Source organism: Macaca thibetana, chromosome 18, assembly GCF_024542745.1.
Source record: "Macaca thibetana thibetana isolate TM-01 chromosome 18, ASM2454274v1, whole genome shotgun sequence".
NCBI lineage: Eukaryota > Metazoa > Chordata > Mammalia > Primates > Cercopithecidae > Macaca > Macaca thibetana.
This window is the reverse complement of record NC_065595.1, coordinates 903856-922163: the sequence shown is the minus strand read 5'-3', so window position 1 is coordinate 922163 and position 18308 is coordinate 903856. Positions and strand designations below refer to the sequence as shown.

At 42.9% G+C, this 18308-nt stretch overlaps 1 protein-coding gene and 1 long non-coding RNA gene across 3 annotated transcripts in view; both read left to right on the top strand.

Moving 5' to 3' along the window:
• Positions 1-18308, top strand: part of ATP9B (ATPase phospholipid transporting 9B (putative)) — a 295408-nt gene that overhangs the window by 219369 nt on the left and 57731 nt on the right. For both annotated transcript variants that reach the window (XM_050768237.1, XM_050768236.1), the window contains exons 14-15: positions 3453-3565; positions 6828-7076. In XM_050768237.1, coding sequence (XP_050624194.1) covers positions 3453-3565; positions 6828-7076 — 362 coding nt within the window. The remainder of the gene's footprint in view (positions 1-3452; positions 3566-6827; positions 7077-18308) is intronic.
• Positions 8658-11321, top strand: LOC126941525 (uncharacterized). Its single transcript, XR_007721336.1, has 4 exons — positions 8658-8905; positions 9047-9119; positions 9300-9398; positions 9543-11321. It is a non-coding gene; the product is annotated as an uncharacterized LOC126941525 (long non-coding RNA).

Below are 18308 nucleotides of genomic sequence, written 5' to 3'. Positions count from 1 at the left end.
AGAGGCTGCAGTCAGGACGCGTGGTGAGAGGGCAGAGCGAAGGCGCTTCAGGAGGGGCTCACTCCGTGTCTGAGGCGGGATTAAGAGGATGAGAACATTTGGGAGGTTGTTGAATCCAAAAAGTGAGGAAAGGATGGTGGTGGTGATGGTGGCTGCGGAAGAGCAGCTCCCATTTATCCAGGACTGATTGGGTCAGGCGTGTCACCTGGGTGCCCTCATGTCATCCTTGGACCACCCTGCAGTGCTTGCACAGTGAGGAGGATGAGTGGGAGGCCTTGCCCTTCTCGGGGAAGGTGCCCGTCGGGAGAGGCCAGAGGGGCCAGACAGGCCCCTTTCGGATGTCTCAGCGGGTGCTGAGGGACAGAGAGGTGTAGGCTGTTGAGGGAGAGCGAGGTTGGGCTGTGGGTTGCATGTGGTTGCGGTGAGGACACAAACCTGTTTGTGAGGACACTGAGACTTGAGCCAGGGGCTGGGGGGCCGTGGACAACAGCACCTCACATCCCAGTGGAACTTCTGCACTTGCAGCTGACTCCACACCCAGAGCCTGTCACAGCCGCCCAACAAACATGCCGAGCGAGGACTGGATGGAAAATGAAATGCTATTTTTTTCTTTAGGGTTCTTTGTGTACTTGGATAAAGTCGTTTAAAATCCTAAAGAAATAATTGTTCATTCTTGGTAAGAGCTATACAGGTGTTCATTATAATATTCTTTTAACTTTACATATGAAATGGTTCGTAATAAAAAAGTTGGATTTTTAAAAGTGGCATATAGTCCTGTTTACAAATTGCATAGGATTTATGCCTCATTACGATTCCTCACCCTAAATTATCATGCTTCACACTCAGTGTAAGAAAAAAAAGTCTAAAGGAAATACTTTTGTTATCTCAATCTGCTAAATAACATGTTTTTAATTTAGCACATTTGTTAAATAATTTTTCAGAGAGCTGCTTACTTAGGCACACATAATAGAGGTAAACTTTGTAGTTACCCTAATATGAATTAATGGAAGGTTTCGTTATCTTTTAACTGTTGGCAATGATAAAACTATCATTTTTCATCTCACATTTTTGCTATTTAAAGCACTCATAGGCCAGGTGTGGTGACTCATGCCTGTTATCCCAGCAGTTTGGGAGGCCAAGGCGGACAGATGACCTGAGGTCAGGAGTTCCAGACCAGCCTGGCCAACATGGTGAAACCCCGGCTCTACTAAAAATACAAAATTTAGCCGGGCGTGGTGGCGCACGTCTGTAATCCCAGCTACTGGGGAGACTGAGGCAGGAGAATCACTTGAACCCTGGGAGACAGAGGTTGCAGTGAGCCGAGATCATGCCACTGCATTCCAGCCTGGGCAACAGAGTGAGACTCTGTCTCAGAAAACAAACAAACAAAAATATAAAGCACTTGTAGAACTTCATTATGTTATTCGGAGACCAAATTGCTGCTAACTGCATTATTTAATATAGCCTAGTATTTTAATTATACTTATTTAACAAGGGTAGCATGACAAAATAAAAAGGTTTAAACTACCTGTCATGTAATTTTGATGATTTTGTTTCCACTTAGATTTATGAAACTTGGAGACATTTTTTCAAGGTACACAGAGCACAGCCAGTTTAAAGGTGCTTCATAAAACGTTGTGGAAGGCAAAATCTATAAAACTGACAGGTATCTCAGGTAGATAGTTAGCTGCTATTTGGAATTTCTAAAACTTTATTATATCTCTCTTAAGAGAATTTATCAAAACAATCTCTAAAATAGTAATTGTAAGCTGTATTTTCCTTCTCCTTTAAAGTAAGTGCTGTGTCCTGATGGAAGGCTCTGAGCCAGGTGACCTGTTGTGCTGTGATCCTAACTGATGTCTTGGGATTAACTCTGTGCTCTAATCCTCATGCCATTAGAGGGTACCATAGACATGAAAATGCTTTGGGTTATATTCCAGTACCACGCATGCCAAAGAACATAAAAATGAGTGAATATTTTAATGGATGTTTTGCAACCATGTGGAAAGTCCAACTTTTATTGCAGTCGATTGGCTGTGTCATTGTTCATACTCAGATTTATAACGTCATCAGTAGCCATGGATAACCCTTCTTGGATGTGCTGTGAAATAAGTACAGAACCCCCGCCCTGCTCCCAGGACAAGGGACAAGGTGAAAGCACCACATTGCAGCATGTTGTGAAATAAATGCAGAATCCACCCCTCCCCCGGACAAGGGACAAGGTGAAAGCATCACGCAGCATCACAGCACATTGTGATCTAAGTGCAGACACCACCCTGCCCACCTCTGGGGCAAGGTGGAAGCACCACGCATGGCAGCTCACTACATACATATCCAGAGGGTATTTGAGCTTCCCTGTGCTACTTTGCTTCTATAAAGCCAAATAAATAAAACATGCATATGTAATATGTGTATTTTTAGGTTAAGTGAGATCTCTTTGTCACCTAATACATGGTCCAACTTTTCTGGCAGTCCTCCTAAGTAAGCACTGTGGTCCTTCTGCCTTGGTCCACTGAGGAGCAGGCATTGGGGAGGCACATTCAGATAACCCAGTATTTGGAAAATACTAAAGAAAAGCCGTCTGTTTCACAGACCTCCTGTCTGTCATTCCAAGGGATGCACATAGATGCTAAGGATTAAACACATCTGAAATATCCGTTTCTGTTCAGCTAAAAAGACCTAATTTTTTGAAACAGATTTTTTTTAAAAATTAATGGACACCCTCATTTGGGGCACGTTGATGTCTTTTTCAGGCAGTGTTCTATATTGTAATTATAAAGGTGGTGACTCAGTTTTCTAGTTTTATGCCTGCCTCTTTCAGAACAGGCAAAAGTTGCATTTGTTCCAAATAACAGCTCTGAGCTGAAAGGTAATGACTGGACTTTCTTCGTATAACTGGAGTCCTTCCCATTATTAAACGTTGTTAGAGGCTGGCTGCGCAGTGGCCCACGTCTGTAATCACAACACTTTGGGAGGCCAAGACAGAAGGATTGTTTGAGACCAGGCTGGGCAACGTAGGGAGTCCCTGCCTCTACAAAAAACACAAACATTAGCTGGGTGTGGTGTCATGCACCTGTAGTCCCAGCTATTCGGGAGGCTGAGGCAGGAGGATCAGTTGAGCCCAGGAGGTGGAGGCTGCAGTGAGCTGTGGTAATGCCACTGCACTCCAGCCTGGACAACACAGTGAGACCCAGTCTCAAAAAAAAAAAAAAAGAAAAAAAAAACCCACAAAAATGTTATAAGAGTACCTTGACATGCTAGGGAGAAAATATCTTGTTCTTCCTGTTAAAATGAAAATAGTAGCAAGTAACAATCTTAATGCTACTTTGTATTATACTGTCTGGCATCCCAGCTGCTTCAGCACGTGGGTGTGCAGTGTGTGCAGTAGGAAAGCTGGGCCTTCCCCGAGGCCTCCTGCATTAATGTGTTTGCTGTTGTCCCCTTTATCCTAGGAACCCTCACCCAGAATGAAATGGTGTTTAAGCGGCTCCACCTGGGCACTGTGTCCTATGGAGCCGACACAATGGATGAGATCCAGAGCCATGTCAGGGACTCCTACTCACAGGTAAGTGGGTTCCTCCTGTGTGGGATCTGCTTCCACACACATCCCGTGCCATGAGTCCACCCCAGCCTCGTGTGTTCCCGTCTGTAAATTAGCACACTTCTCGGTGGTCTTAACATCCTCCTACTTCAGTCATCCGTTCGAATATACGAATCAGGAAATCGTCTTTGATGAGCATTTCTACATGAGTGAAATCGTAGAAGGCATAGTGTGCTTAAGTCATTTATTCATACTACATTTTACTAGTGAGTTATTTGTAAAAAATTATTCAATAAACATTGTATTTGAAGAATATTCAGTAGGATACTACATCAATATGTTTTCTAACAGTCCTGTTTTTCTCTATAATAAAACATTCTCATATTTTTAAAGGTAAATTCTTTTTTTGCCTTTTCAGTGGACAAAAGTAGACACTGTAGTGTTAGGAACCTCATATCTGTCACTCACCTTCCTGTCATCAGTGCCCAGGTGGTGATGTTTCATCTGTAGGTGTTCTTCATTATTATTATTATTATTACGACATGGAGCTCAAATACCACATTCTTTCACCTGTAAATATTTATTATGTGCCCCTAATAGATAAGGACTCTGCCTTTCACTGGGGCCAAAGCTCTCTGAAGTTCTGAGAACAGGAATTAGAGGTTGAGTATCCCTTATTTAAAATGCTTAGGACCAGAAGTGTTTTGGATTCTGGATTTTTTTCAGATTTGGAATATTTGCATTATCCTTACTGGTTGAACACCTCTAATCCCTTATCCGAACATCCCTTTGAGCATCAATAGCGTTCAAAAAGCTTTGAGTTTTGGAACATTTCCAATTTTAGATTTTTGGATCAGGGATACTCAGCCTATATTTGCTTTTAAAGCAGGATTTAGCCTAGAGGCTGTAGCACTTGCCGGAGATTTTATAGGCAGTGGGTTGTGTACAGAGTCTGTCCAGGGCCCCAGGTCATCCTAACAGCCGCGTTCTGGCAGTAGGCACCTCAGAGCCACCACGTGGAGCACAGCCCTGGCCCCGAGGAGTGTTTCCTTGTCATTCATTTGCATTCTTTTTTTTGTGCCTGTCATAATTAGAAGTCACTGATTCAGTGTCATCAAACCTGGAGATCTGAGAGAATCAATTTAAGAGACTAGCAGACAAGGCTGCAGTGTGCGTCAGGAATTTACACCTCCTGAGGCCCTTTTTCTGCTTGTTTGTTGATTTATTTTGAATACAGTAATACACATAATAACGAGCTAAGGCCTATCGGGTTCAAAAGTGTACACAGCTTGCCTTGGGGGGTGACAGTTCCCAGCGTTGCACGGCACTACTGCCCAGACTTGCAGAGGCCACTCAGCGATGTCAGCTGTGGAGTCTAGGAGACTTTTTGAAACAAACAGTAATTTGTTTCAAACTTGATTTTTGCAGAGACTAGACTAAATGACACTTTCCCATTGCAGCGTTTCTACTCTTGACAACTCCAGAGTAGCATACGGTGGTCAGCATTGTATTCAGGTTTTTGAAAACCTTCTCTTTCTTGTATACTTGCTACCAGTCTGGCATAAGCTTTACTGTTGGCATGCTGTCAAATGGAAGAAGTCTCATATGTGTATATATTTAGCATATGGAATGTTTATCCACACACATAAGCAAACAAACATATGTATACACAGCCAAACACATTATTATTTTGGATGTAATTCATTTAGATACAGAATATTTGTAACCTAGGATATTTATTAATAGAAGAAAAATCTTTAAAGGAGAAGAAGTACAGTTTCTCCCAGGAATCTATTTCTACATTGAAATAGTACCAGATGAGATCTGCTTTTTAAAAATTATTATCTGTGAATGTAATTTTAATAGCTTCAAATAAGTTATTAGGAAAAATTAAAAGCAGAAAAGATGAAGCATCATTATATAAACACAGTAAATACTGTGCTTCCACCTAAGAGAACTTTTAAAAATCATTTTTGCTGAAAGCTTCTGTTAGCTGAACAGACAGTACTTCTTATGTGAAATTGGTCTGATTCTCTATTGGTATTCTGTTTTATTACTAAGACGACAGGAGTCTAGTAGGTCCACTGCCGTGCAACACAAATCTTTTATAACCTGATTATATTTCCCCGCTGGAGGCATTTGGTGATAGAGGGCATAATCTTTCATGGAATTTGTGTGACATTAAATTGTGCAGGCATCAGCAAACATCACGTAGTTTGGAAGGAGGGAGCCAGCTGAGTTTGCTGTCCCGCAGCAGCGTGAGCAGGCGCAGATGGGCTGGGTCCTCACTGAAAGGCAGCACCAGCTGAGCAGAAAGTTAAACCCTTCATTCGGCACCACTGTAATTTGATGGGCAGGAGATTCACAGTTCATTGGATCTGTGCACTCCGTCCAAACGTGAGAGTCTTGGTTGCTAAGGAGGATTGTCATGAGTTACTCCGAAGTCAACTGAAGAAACGTTTGACGCCCTGTTCGGGTCAGGGGGAGTGTCCTCTGACACCCTCCACCACATAGGAGGTGAATAATAAAAAGTTATCACTTCGGTGGTGCCGTGAAACCTCTTAAACACGGCTGAGGCTGAGGAGAGCCAGGCACAGACATAAGCCCTAAATGAGGACTTGCTTTGAGAGAGCAGGATTCCGAGATAAGACACGGGGTCGTTTTTCCTCTGAAGGCAACTTAGGATTGTATTTTAAGGGAGCAGAATTCTAAGATGTGACTTGGAGTCGTTTTTCCTCTGAATGCAACTTAGGATTGTATTCGGTTGTTATTATCCACAAAACTGGACTGTCTAAACTGAGACTACTGAAAGCAGGATTAATTTATGGTATTAAGGGAAGATTCTTAAAAATATTGTCCTGCTTTTAGCTTTATACAATTTTATGTACAACACTATTTAAAGAAAGCTGAAAGCAGTTGTAAGTATACCATTTCATTTTGTTATTTAACTGACTCTGCTTTTAGAAGTCATGAATAAATAGGGGTTTAATGACATAGCAAATCATTGCCGTTGTTGAAATGAATACAGTCAAAACAAATTATCAGATTTTTAAGTAGTATAGTGAATATTTTGGTGTATTTGACAACCTGGATGTATCAAAGCGCTTCATAGTACTAGGCTTAAAAATATAACTCATTAATCAGTGCTTTCTAGGAGATAATCAGAATCAAATGAGGCTACTTATTTCTAGCTACTTCACTTATAAAAATCATATATGTTAATAATTCCATGTTAACGAGATCTCTTTGCTCTATCTTTAATTACGTGACGTTTCATATTCTAAAGATGCAGTCTCAAGCTGGTGGAAACAATACTGGTTCAACTCCACCAAGAAAAGCCCAATCTTCAGCTCCCAAAGTTAGGAAAAGTGTCAGCAGTCGAATCCATGAAGCCGTGAAAGCCATCGTGCTGTGTCACAACGTGACCCCTGTGTATGAGTCTCGGGCCGGCGTTACTGGGGAGACTGAGTTCGCAGAGGCTGACCAAGACTTCAGTGATGAGAACCGCACCTACCAGGCTTCCAGCCCCGATGAGGTCAGTCAGAGCACAAAACCGTGGGAGCTTGTGCGTTCCATTTGGACTCAAAAGTCATGAGGATTCATTCTTTCTGGGGTGGGGAATATAGAGGAGCAGTTTACCGTAGCTTTAATGTATGTTTTAGCTGTAGGTTGAAAACTGCCCAGCTCATTCCAGCATGTAGCCTCTGACGCAGCCTGGGCCTTGCAGATGCAGACGTGCGGCCGGCGCGTCTCGGCACATCCCAGAACACCCAGGGCTGGTCACAGGGAACAGCATGAGAAATGCCAGCGAGGTTTACTGATTCCATAAACTAATTTGTGTCAAAGCTGCATGTTATAAAACTGTTGAAGTTTGGGACTGGGATGGCTACATCATCCGGTTTCTTGGATTCCGTGTCCAAATTGAATCATCAGGTTTCCATATTAAATTTACACATATTTTGCCAGATTTTCGATACAGGGCATTTGTTTCAAAAGAAAATCGGAATGTAAATTTCCAAAACCTACAGAAATGGTAAGATCTTAAACATGGTAAATTAGTTATTTCTAACTTTACATCATTCTTTGATTTTTAGATCAGTAAAATCATTATCAAATTTATTTAATTAATGTCTTAGTATATTTTATATACAGTTTTATATACACCTTGTCCCTTCAAGGTTCTTGAGATAGTTCCGTAATCAAGCCAACCACAGAAGCACTGTAAACAAACTAGTATCTTCCGATACTTTGTAAAACTGTGTCATATACATAAATAATTGGTGGTGGGGGGTACCTTCAGTGAAAATAAAAAGAGAAAAATCAGATCTAATGTTTTTAAGAGAGGAGTCTGGTGGTTCTGGTTGATGAGTTTATTACAAAAGAGCGCCATCGTCCCCCCCCATAATGGAATAGAATCTCAGCCAAGAGACAAGACGCAACTTCACACCCACCAGGATAACAGGAATCAAAAAGACAGACCATAGCAGGTGCTGAGAGGACGCAGAGGAATTGGAACCTTCGTGCACTGCGGGTGGGATTGGAACAGTGCGCAGCCACTCTAGAGAACAGTCTGGGTGTTCCTGAAACAATTAAACATGGAATTACCATATGCCTCACAATTCCACTCCTTGGTGTACACCCGAAAGACATGAGAACAAAGACCCGTATGTTAATGTTCACAGCAGTGTTAGAGCCGGGAAGTGGAGGCAGCCCAAATGTCTATCAGCTATCAATCAATCAATAAAATGGGGTCTGTTCGCACACATGGAGCATCATCCAATCACAAATGGCAGGAAGGAGCCGTGTCTGTGATGGTGTTGAAGCACTTTTGAAACCTTTTGCTCAGTGAAAGAAGGCAGGTGCAGAAGGCAACCAGCAGACCTATGTGATTTCATTGCCATGACACGTCCAGAGCAGACAGACCCATGGAGACAGCAGAGCAGCAGGTGCCAGGGTCTGAGGAGTGATCCCCGGCAGGTAGAAGGTCAGGGGAGGAGGAGTGATCCCCGGCAGGTAGAAGGTCAGGGGAGGAGGAGTGATCCCCGGCAGGTAGAAGGACAGGGGAGGAGGAGTGATCCCCGGCAGGTAGAAGGACAGGGTCTGAGGAGTGATCCCCGGCAGGTAGAAGGTCAGGGGAGGAGGAGTGATCCCCGGCAGGTAGAAGGTCAGGGGAGGAGTGATCCCCGGCAGGTAGAAGGTCAGGGGAGGAGTGATCCCCGGCAGGTAGAAGGTCAGGGGTGGAGGAGTGATCCCCGGCAGGTAGAAGGTCAGGGGAGGAGGAGTGATCCCCGGCAGGTAGAAGGTCAGGGGAGGAGTGATCCCCGGCAGGTAGAAGGTCAGGGGTGGAGGAGTGATCCCCGGCAGGTAGAAGGACAGGGTCTGAGGAGTGATCCCCGGCAGGTAGAAGGTCAGGGGAGGAGGAGTGATCCCCGGCAGGTAGAAGGTCAGGGAAGGAGGAGTGATCCCCGGCAGGTAGAAGGTCAGGGAAGGAGTGATCCCCGGCAGGTAGAAGGTCAGGGGAGGAGTGATCCCCGGCAGGTAGAAGGTCAGGGGAGGAGTGATCCCCGGCAGGTAGAAGGTCAGGGGAGGAGGAGTGATCCCCGGCAGGTAGAAGGTCAGGGGAGGAGGAGTGATCCCCGGCAGGCAGAAGGTCAGGGGTGGAGGAGTGATCCCCGGCAGGTAGAAGGTCAGGGGTGGAGGAGTGATCCCCGGCAGGCAGAAGGACAGGGGAGGAGGAGTGATCCCCGGCAGGTAGAAGGTCAGGGGAGGAGTGATCCCCGGCAGGTAGAAGGTCAGGGGAGGAGTGATCCCCGGCAGGTAGAAGGTCAGGGGAGGAGTGATCCCCGGCAGGTAGAAGGTCAGGGGAGGAGGAGTGATCCCCGGCAGGTAGAAGGTCAGGGGAGGAGGAGTGATCCCCGGCAGGCAGAAGGTCAGGGGAGGAGGAGTGATCCCCGGCAGGTAGAAGGTCAGGGGAGGAGGAGTGATCCCCGGCAGGTAGAAGGTCATGAGAGGAATGATCTCCGGCAGATGGAAGGTCAGGGGAGGAGTGATCCCCAGCAGGTACAAGATCAGGGGTTGTGGAGTGATCCCCAGCAGGTAAAAGGTCAAGGGCTGAGGAGTGACCTTTAGCAAGTAGAAGGTTTCTCTTAGGGGGATGAAAATGTTTTAAAATAGATTATCATGTTGGTTACACAACTCTGTGAATATGCTAAAATCAATTAAATTGTACATTTTAAGTGGGTGAATAGTGTCTCCATAAAGCTATTTAAACAAAAGAAGATGCAGAGTGAGTGTAGGTTCCATGACTATTGAACGAGTAGAAAATTAAGATTCTAAACAAAGACAAAGCAAATTCATAGGTTAAAAAACTAAAATTTGTATCTTAGAAAGTGTTAGGATACTCGTTCAATTTCTGAATGTATAGATATGAAAGGTGCTCAATTCTAATTCCACAGACAGTGGAAATATGAGCCTAAAACCCCTCTGTTGCTGATCAGCAGGTGGGCCAGACAGACAGGGAGGCACGTGGAGAAGAGACAGGAAGAAGAGTAGAGGGGCGTGAGAGAGCCTCTTTCTCTGGTGATAATACATCTTGCAGCAGAGACTCAAGTCCTTGCCGTGGAAAGGTGAGAATAGGGACAGACTGTGGCCACCATGAGGAAGCAGAGCTGGCGTGTGCACCTGATCATGCATAGTACGGCATTTCCAGCGCTGGGAAGGGCATCGTCATTTTGCTGATTAAAATTAAGTAAGAAGTCAGAATATACACCTATGAGTTTAGAATGTTTGGAAAATTGCCTTATGAGTAATAACTAGAACCGATTTGTAGCCCAAAGAAGACAGAACAGAATAAATGTGTGTTGATAATTGAGGAGGAGCTATGCTGTCTGCAGAGCTGACCAAAGGTGGCAAGCGACTTTTACTTTAAAATTGCCTCAAAGCAGGAGTCTCTTGTCTAGGCTTCTAGAGGCAGAAGAATTCTACCACTTTATGGCTCAGGAAACAACCAGTAATGTCATTCATCTTTTTTCCATGAGCGCTCACTGTGACCGTGTCCTGACGGGGCACAGGCTTCCAGGACCATGGGACTAGATCTCGTGTCCTGAAGGCGATTCTCATGTCTGTGTGCGGATGTGGGAACCACTTTCCTGGGAAGGAAAGACACACACATAAGCAAGGGGGTTTTAAACTTGTCTGTACATCAGGTAGATGTCTAGGGGTTTCCTTCTTTTTTAAAATACTTAACTTTTTATGTATGCACACTAGCACCCCTATTACAGAAATGCTGGACCGGGGCTGGGCGTGGTGGCTCATGCCTGTCATCCCAGCACTTTGGGAGGCCGAGGCAGGTGGATCACCTGAGGTCAGAAGTTTGAGGCCAGCCTGGCCAACATGGCGAAACCCTGTCTCTACCAAAAATACAAAAAATTAGCCGGATGCGGTGGCAGGCTCCTGCAATCCCAGCTACTTGGAAGGCTGGGACAGGAGAATTGCTTGAACCCAGAAGGCTGAGGTTGCAGTGAGCCAAAATCATGCCACTACACTCAAGCCTGGGTGACAGAACAAGACTCAGTCTCAAAAAATATATATATATAAATAAAATAAAAAACAAAAAGAAATGCTGGGCTGGGGCTGGACATTTCTCCATTTTGAAAATCTAAAAGGTTGCACCCCACAATTGAGAACCATTGCATTTTATAAATCTTTCCCTTTGACTTACTTTTAGGACTTGAGGTGAATGATCCATATTCTCAACTTCCCACGTTTAAAAAAACCACTTTCATCGTTTTGGCTACTTTTTCACCATCCTTTAGGTTCTTACATGGGTAATGACATGTCATAATTACTAAATTGGTATAGTTTGGTTAGAGTAAGTTAGTATCTTGACTAAACAACAAAAAGAAAAATGCCTATGTAACTAAAGTTTGATAAACTAGGGTGAATGTGAGGATGTGAGGCCCTCCTCCACCAATGTTTTAAATTTTCTGTACACTTTTTGTGGTGGTGACTCTTAGGGGATTCAGCTGAAGCTGTCCGGGGGACAGATATAAACATCCCCTGATACAGTGACCTCAGGAAGAAGAAAGCCTAAATGCGCCCGCAGATTTATGGTATTTGACAAAGTATAAGCCACGGCTAGACTTCGGAAAACAAGCTTGCTTATTTAAAGCTTTAGTTACATAGGCATTTTTCTTTTTGTTGTTTAGTCAAGATACTAACTTACTCTAAACAAACTAGACCAATTTAGTAATTATGACACATCATTAGCCAGGTAAGAACCTAAAGGATGGTGAAAAAGTAGCGAAAACAGTGAAAGTGGTTTTTATAAACATGGGAAGTTGAGAACACGGATCACTTATCTCCTCTCAGACTCCGCGGATCGCAGGTTGGCTTTCCATCCTTCTCCACACTCCCGCCGCCTTCCTGTCTCTAGATAAGTGTCAGTGATGCCGCTGTGATGGCACGGCCCTGCGTCACAGCCAGTACACGTTCCTCTGTCACCACGCGGTCACCGTCACCAGAGCTTCTGTGTTTCATCGAGCCTTTCGTGAGAATCTCCGTGCCTGGTGTGACCGGGCACACTTACACGCAGCCGTGCAGCCTTCCCTCGTGTCAGGCTTTTGCTGTCAAACACATAATGCCTTCTGTTCCCAAGACCTCTCTGAGTAGCTCCGTGTGCCTACCGCCTTCCCTCCAGTGATCCCCATGCACAGTGTTCAGACCGGTCTGCTCACGCGCCTTCGCAAGGTGCTGGGCTTGGCTTCCCTGCTTGGATTCGACCACTGCCCCATGCAGATGCTCTTCTGGACACATCAGTAATTGGTGATGGTGGGTACATGTGGATTGAGTGGTGCCTTCTGTGGACTGGCATAAAGGGATCATTTAGTTTTTCCTGAATGCAGTTATATTACTACTTGAAATTTCTGTAGTCACTCCATTACTTTTATAATTATTCAAAACATTTTGTTCAACAAAGCTGTGCCAAGCTTGTGTGCAGCTGCGTCCCAGCACTCGCCCGTTTGCTCCTTCTGTGCTCGTCCCTAGCTTGACATCCCTTGGCTGCCCTCACCCCCGGCCGGGGGTCCCCAGCTGCCCATTGGCTCGCAGGATTCCCATGTGTCTTTTGGGTGGGTATCTCTCTCCATGTGTATTGCAGGTTTTGAGCAGCAGGCTTTATCTTCCTTGCGCCACATCCGCCTTCTTTTCAGGGGCTCACGAGCGCCGCCTGCTGAGCGAACCTTGACGGTGTGGAAAGATGGTGCGGGGAGCTACTGGTCAAGGCGGAGGAGGGGAATAAAACACATCTATAGGAATATTGGTCCTTAAAGCCATATTATTGGAAGTTTAAGTAGGAGCTGGTTTCCTATAGTTTAGCAAGGCCGTGTCCCAAAGTTTAGATGGTATTTGCCTTTTTGGTACAAATGTGAAATTATGATGAAGAACTTAAATTCCTTCCTGTGAATCACATTGTCACTTCTCTCTTTTCAGAAAATAATTGGCAAAGTCTGTGAAAATTGGGATCAGTTGAAGTATTAGATTTCTGAAAAGTTCCAGAATACAATGTCATCATCGTACAGGGTTTTTCAGCTTTGAGGAAATGTGGAAACCCGAGCTCCACTCCTCCTCCCTGCCAGCATGCCGCTGCCTGCCCCGTTCTGTCAGTGGGCTCGGTTGTTAAGCTTCCTTTAGTCATCAGCCCTATTGTAGTTCATAGACTGTGTTGACTGATAGATACGTAAAAATCTGTGTAGCTAAACTCAGAACCACTTTCGCAATTAGGATGTGTGTATGTGTCAGATCTATTTATTTAGTAATAGAAAATCTGAGCAAAGAGGCATAAGCGAATCTGGGCATCTCGACCGACAAGTTGATGAGTTGAGACTTGTAAGGTTTATCAGTTGCTGTCTTTTTAGCATTCTAGCGTGGGCTGTGAGACAAACACAGGTCACAAGCAACTGCTCTGTAGGAGGAGGCAAGCCCCCGTTATTCCTACCAAGAAAGGGTTAAATGCATTGTTTTTTCTGTTATGGCATTCTGGAAATTCTCAAAAATGTCATGTGATTATGCATTGAAAAAGAAGTGTTTTTCTATTATAAGTCTGAGAAACCTAGACTAGAGATTTTTCCCAAAGAAAATTGTATTTGAAGTTTTAAAAATACTGTGTTATATGTTTACCATATTACCTTATTCCACATTTTTTATTCAAAGTATCTGGGAGTTTTTATTTTTAAGTTTTAATATAAGTCATAATACTTTTTGAATCTTAAATTGGGAATTCACAATAGAGATTTCATTGACTCCAAGATTATTAAGAATTTAGAGAAATTGTAATATAGACATTGCTAACCTTACAGTTAAGTTTTTTTACTTGTCTAAATGTCTCTACTTGGGAAACTGGACAATGATTAAAAATAGCAGAACATTAAATAACCTTTTAAAAATCCCTAAAACGTGTTTTAAATCTGAAAATGAAAACAATAGACTTCATCATAATTTTTAAAGAGCTCTATTGATACAATGTTTGCAAGTCCCTAAAGCCTCAGGAAAATCATCTAAATGGTTCGTTATTTAGCTTATTGAACTTTGCTGCAGTTAGGTTGACGGATGATAGCAGTGTTTCCCGATCACCAAAGTACCATTTTAAAAGCATTTTTTATCGAATAAAGTGCTTAGAATATTGCACCCTGGAGCTTTATTTAGGGAAATGGTTCAATTGATGTTTTCTATTTAACCTCAGCTCTGACCTATCACAACATCTATGGTTAATAAGCAACATTATCATTTGAGAGGCTTAACTAGTTTCACCCACTGTGCACCCGCACCAGCCTCTTAAACCCTGTTTGTGGTGCTGTGTTATCTCGGTCGTTGGGAAGGATGGGAGTTTAGTAAGTAGAATGCCCTAGTTTTAGTCGCTGATACACAGTTGCTGTTCTTCACGAAATAAGCAGTCTTTGATTTTCATTTTTCCTAAAGCAGAAACAATCTTTCACCTTACCTACACATGCGCCTAGATGAATCTGTGTTATACAAATAAGTGAATTCTGAGAAATTAATTTTAAATCCTTAAAGGTCATGTGAGGCATAAGCAATTAAACACTTGAAGTGTGATGTGTCTTGTGTGGTATATTTGGTGATATGATACTTGAAGGTATAGACGTGATGGTGATGTCAAAGTGTAAATAACTGATTTTGTATTCATAATGTGGAACCTACTTATGCTCTGGTCATTGTTTCTTATAATAAGTGATCAATATTTCATTTTCTCTAAGAGTAGGAAGTTCTGCTTGCCTATCACTTGGTCTCCGCAGGCTCAGCATAGCAGGCTCCAGCTGAGCAAACGTTAAATGCCCTCTGGAAATTCCCTCACAGAATTAAAATTCAGCTCTGTTTAACTGTTCGGGCATATGTCCAGTGCAGTCACAGAACACTAGCACCGAACTGGTGGCATGAGCCCTTGGAGAAGGACAGAAGCTCGGTGGGCAGAGCCTCCGAGTGCAGAGGGTGTCAGCTCAAGTGATGAAGGCATGGGGTGGAAGGAACCTTGAAGACCGCTGGCCTCTTTTGGTCCGAACAGAGTGACTGTGATTCTCAATGACTGCTTATTCCTCTAGCCTGGCTGTTTAGTAGTCTCATTCTTTTCCCCTCTGTGGCTGCGTTTTCTCATGTTGGTAAGTTCCATATTTAAATATTATTTCAGAATGTAGCTGTCATTGTCTGACTCTAGTATTTGTGTGCAAGAATCAGCTAGAATTAATGACAGAGCACAAGTGGGTTATTAATAGTATTGCTTTTGGGTTTACAGAAGTAGGCACTAATGCATGAGGCGTGCTGTATTTTTTAATTCATTTTATCGTGTGTGCCTATTGAAGCAAGACTAATTGTGGTATTTTGTCAATATATTTGTGAGGAGCAAATCATTGTCAGTGACATAGAGCCTTCACTCTGTGACCTTCAGGACCGATAGAGAATAAATACTACATAGCCTGTCTGTGAATATTGATTAGCAGCCTTTTCAGATGATCAAATTGCATCTTATGTTAATAATTCCATTAAAATATAAAGATGATTATAATCACAATCAAAAATGATGAAATCTCAGTGATTAAATTGTGATGTATAAAGTGCATGGTAAGAAAATGTATATTTATAGTGTAGCAGGCAGCTGCCTATGTGAATGGCTAATATGATAAAGGAATTTCTCCCTAACTTTTAAGAATAGTAGCTCAGAAATTTCTGAATAATGGAATTACAGAGAATTATTAATGATAAAAATTGTCCCGTAATTTGTATTCTCTCATATGATATTACTCCTGGCTATGCTACTCTTGGGTCTGTTTCCCAGAGTGGTTATTTAGCACGGAGAAGTGCAAGTGTGTAAACAAATTGCCTGTGGTAGAGATTACTTCAGTGTGTTGCTAAGCAGCCTGTGCATGAGATTCAGCTCAGGTTCCCGCTTACATATATTTTTTTCCATTCACATCTTAATTATTTTTTGCCTTTGTATTGTCAAGAATCACGTTATTAGAAATTTCTAACAGCTCAGTATCAGAGAAATAGTCATTTGAAATGTACTAAACCTTTAAATTCTGGTCTTTCTGCATTTCAGAGATTACTTCCTATCATAATGTCAGGCAGCAGTTAATTCCATATTAATATAGAAGCACACAAGGGGTACTTGATAAACTACTCTGCCAGTTTTTTATTGAATGCGGACACAATCGCTTTGAAAGAGATCAAGTGATGGCGTCGGAAGTACGATTATTAGAGAGCTCCCGACTGAGTAAAGAAAAATCTAATTGATGAATGGCCGGTCGTGCAGGTGGAGATTGTGTTCTGTGGTTGCCTGCACCATCCCTGATAGCATCCAAGGAAAACAGGGAAAAATGTCCACTGCAACCTTCCACCCACCACCTGAATGTGAGGACTGCAGCCACATGTCAGCTGCTGCTGTGGAGACGGCTTCTGAGGCGCACACCCGAGAATTTCCATCCACCCCTCAGCAACCTTCTTCCCATGCCTGTCCTGTTGGCAGCTAACACATTTAGTATACAGTCCAACCAAAGACTGCAAATAATGGCCTCAAAGAAGCTGTGGCAAAGAGGGCAGAGATCAAAGTGGTCTCCGTGGGAAACAGGGAGTAGCTCTTGCAGGGATCCACCTCTCAAATGTGGTCAGCAGTAGCAGTGACCTCAGGACGGCAGCCCCACCGCAGCACAGCCAACATGTCAGAGAGCGCCTGGCACCCTCACCAGATGCCCTGTGCATCAAGAGAAAGAAATGAACATATGTTAACTTGGCATCAAACTAAATCAGTAAGAAGAACAGAACCAAAGGAAAGTGGGAGGAAGAAAAAGTAAAGGAAAACATAAAAATAATGATTGAGTAAGCAGTCATTCAAAAGCTGACTCTTTGAAAGGTTAAATGAAATGGGAAGATTATTGGCAAAACACAGTAAATACAAAACAGTGAATGTAAACTAAGTTCACACATATGAAATAGGTTTAAAAGTTTATAAGAAATATGAAATGCAGATCAAATGCTTATGTTTTCAAAGACAGTAAAATAACTGGTTTCTGGAGAAACAAATTTCAAAACTGACTCCATAAAATCTGAGTAGATGAGAAGAGAAATTTAGAAAAATCACCCAAAATGGCTTTTGACCAGTTTTATAGGTCAGTTATTTTGAGGCACAAATAAATCACATACTGTAAGAACTTTTCTTGAGCAAGAAAGAGTTAGACAGTTATGTCTAAGGACACAAAAAAGCAAAAGTTCTAAAAGAAAAAAAAATTATAAATTGAATTTCAAAGTAAAATTTATTTTTTTTCTAAAGATATTTGTTAAGAAAATAAGATAAATTAGAATTTCAACATAAATTTGAAAAAAAAAAAAAAATGAAGACAAGCCACAGACTTGTAGGAAATGTTTGCAGAATACTTACCTGATAAGTGACTAGTATGCTGAATATATAAAGAATTCTCATAACTCAGTAATGAGAAAACATCACCTGAATTTAAACATTGGCAAAAGATTTGAACAACTACATCACCAAAAAGAGATATGAATATTGACTGTAAAATACCTCATAAAAGTAGTGATTTGTGGGATCTAATATAGAAAAACTATAAAGATACGTGGTAATAGCCAAAAGTTAAGAGGTGATTGATGTCAATGGAATTAAATTACTCTGAGGTCCTTAGAGTACAGGTAAAGGTGCTGATTTACTTAGACTTTGGTAAGTCCAGGATTATGCTGGCAACAGTGGGGTGAGTGCCAAAGAACGGTAAAAGAGCATGCACCTCTCCAGGGTGGTGGAAACGTGGTCATCGTGTGGTAGAACACACACAGGGCTCCTTGGAGAAATGGCTGATTCTAGAACCAAGGCAGGAAATACCCAGGCTGAGCCTGGAGCGTCTGGTACTGCCAGAAAGTAAGGAATTGCTCAAAGCCAGCCAACAAACAGAGAAAGCTGCTTGCGTGGCAGGGGGTGTGTGAGAGGGACACAGAAGCCAACTGGAAAAGCTCCCTGTGGTGAATGCTGGAACAGTATGAGCCGCAAAGTCGGTCGCCCTGGATTATAGCCCACAGTATGAAACAAATATGCAGGAGTCCAAACTGATAGGAATAAATAAATGAATGGGAGAGAAAGATCTCCCATGCACAAGAATTCCTGTTAAAAAGGATCACGTGTGTAGCTACTGAACCCACAAGTTGGGGAGCATAATTCCTCCTCCTCTAGATGTGGGCTACGCACGAGGACTTCCTC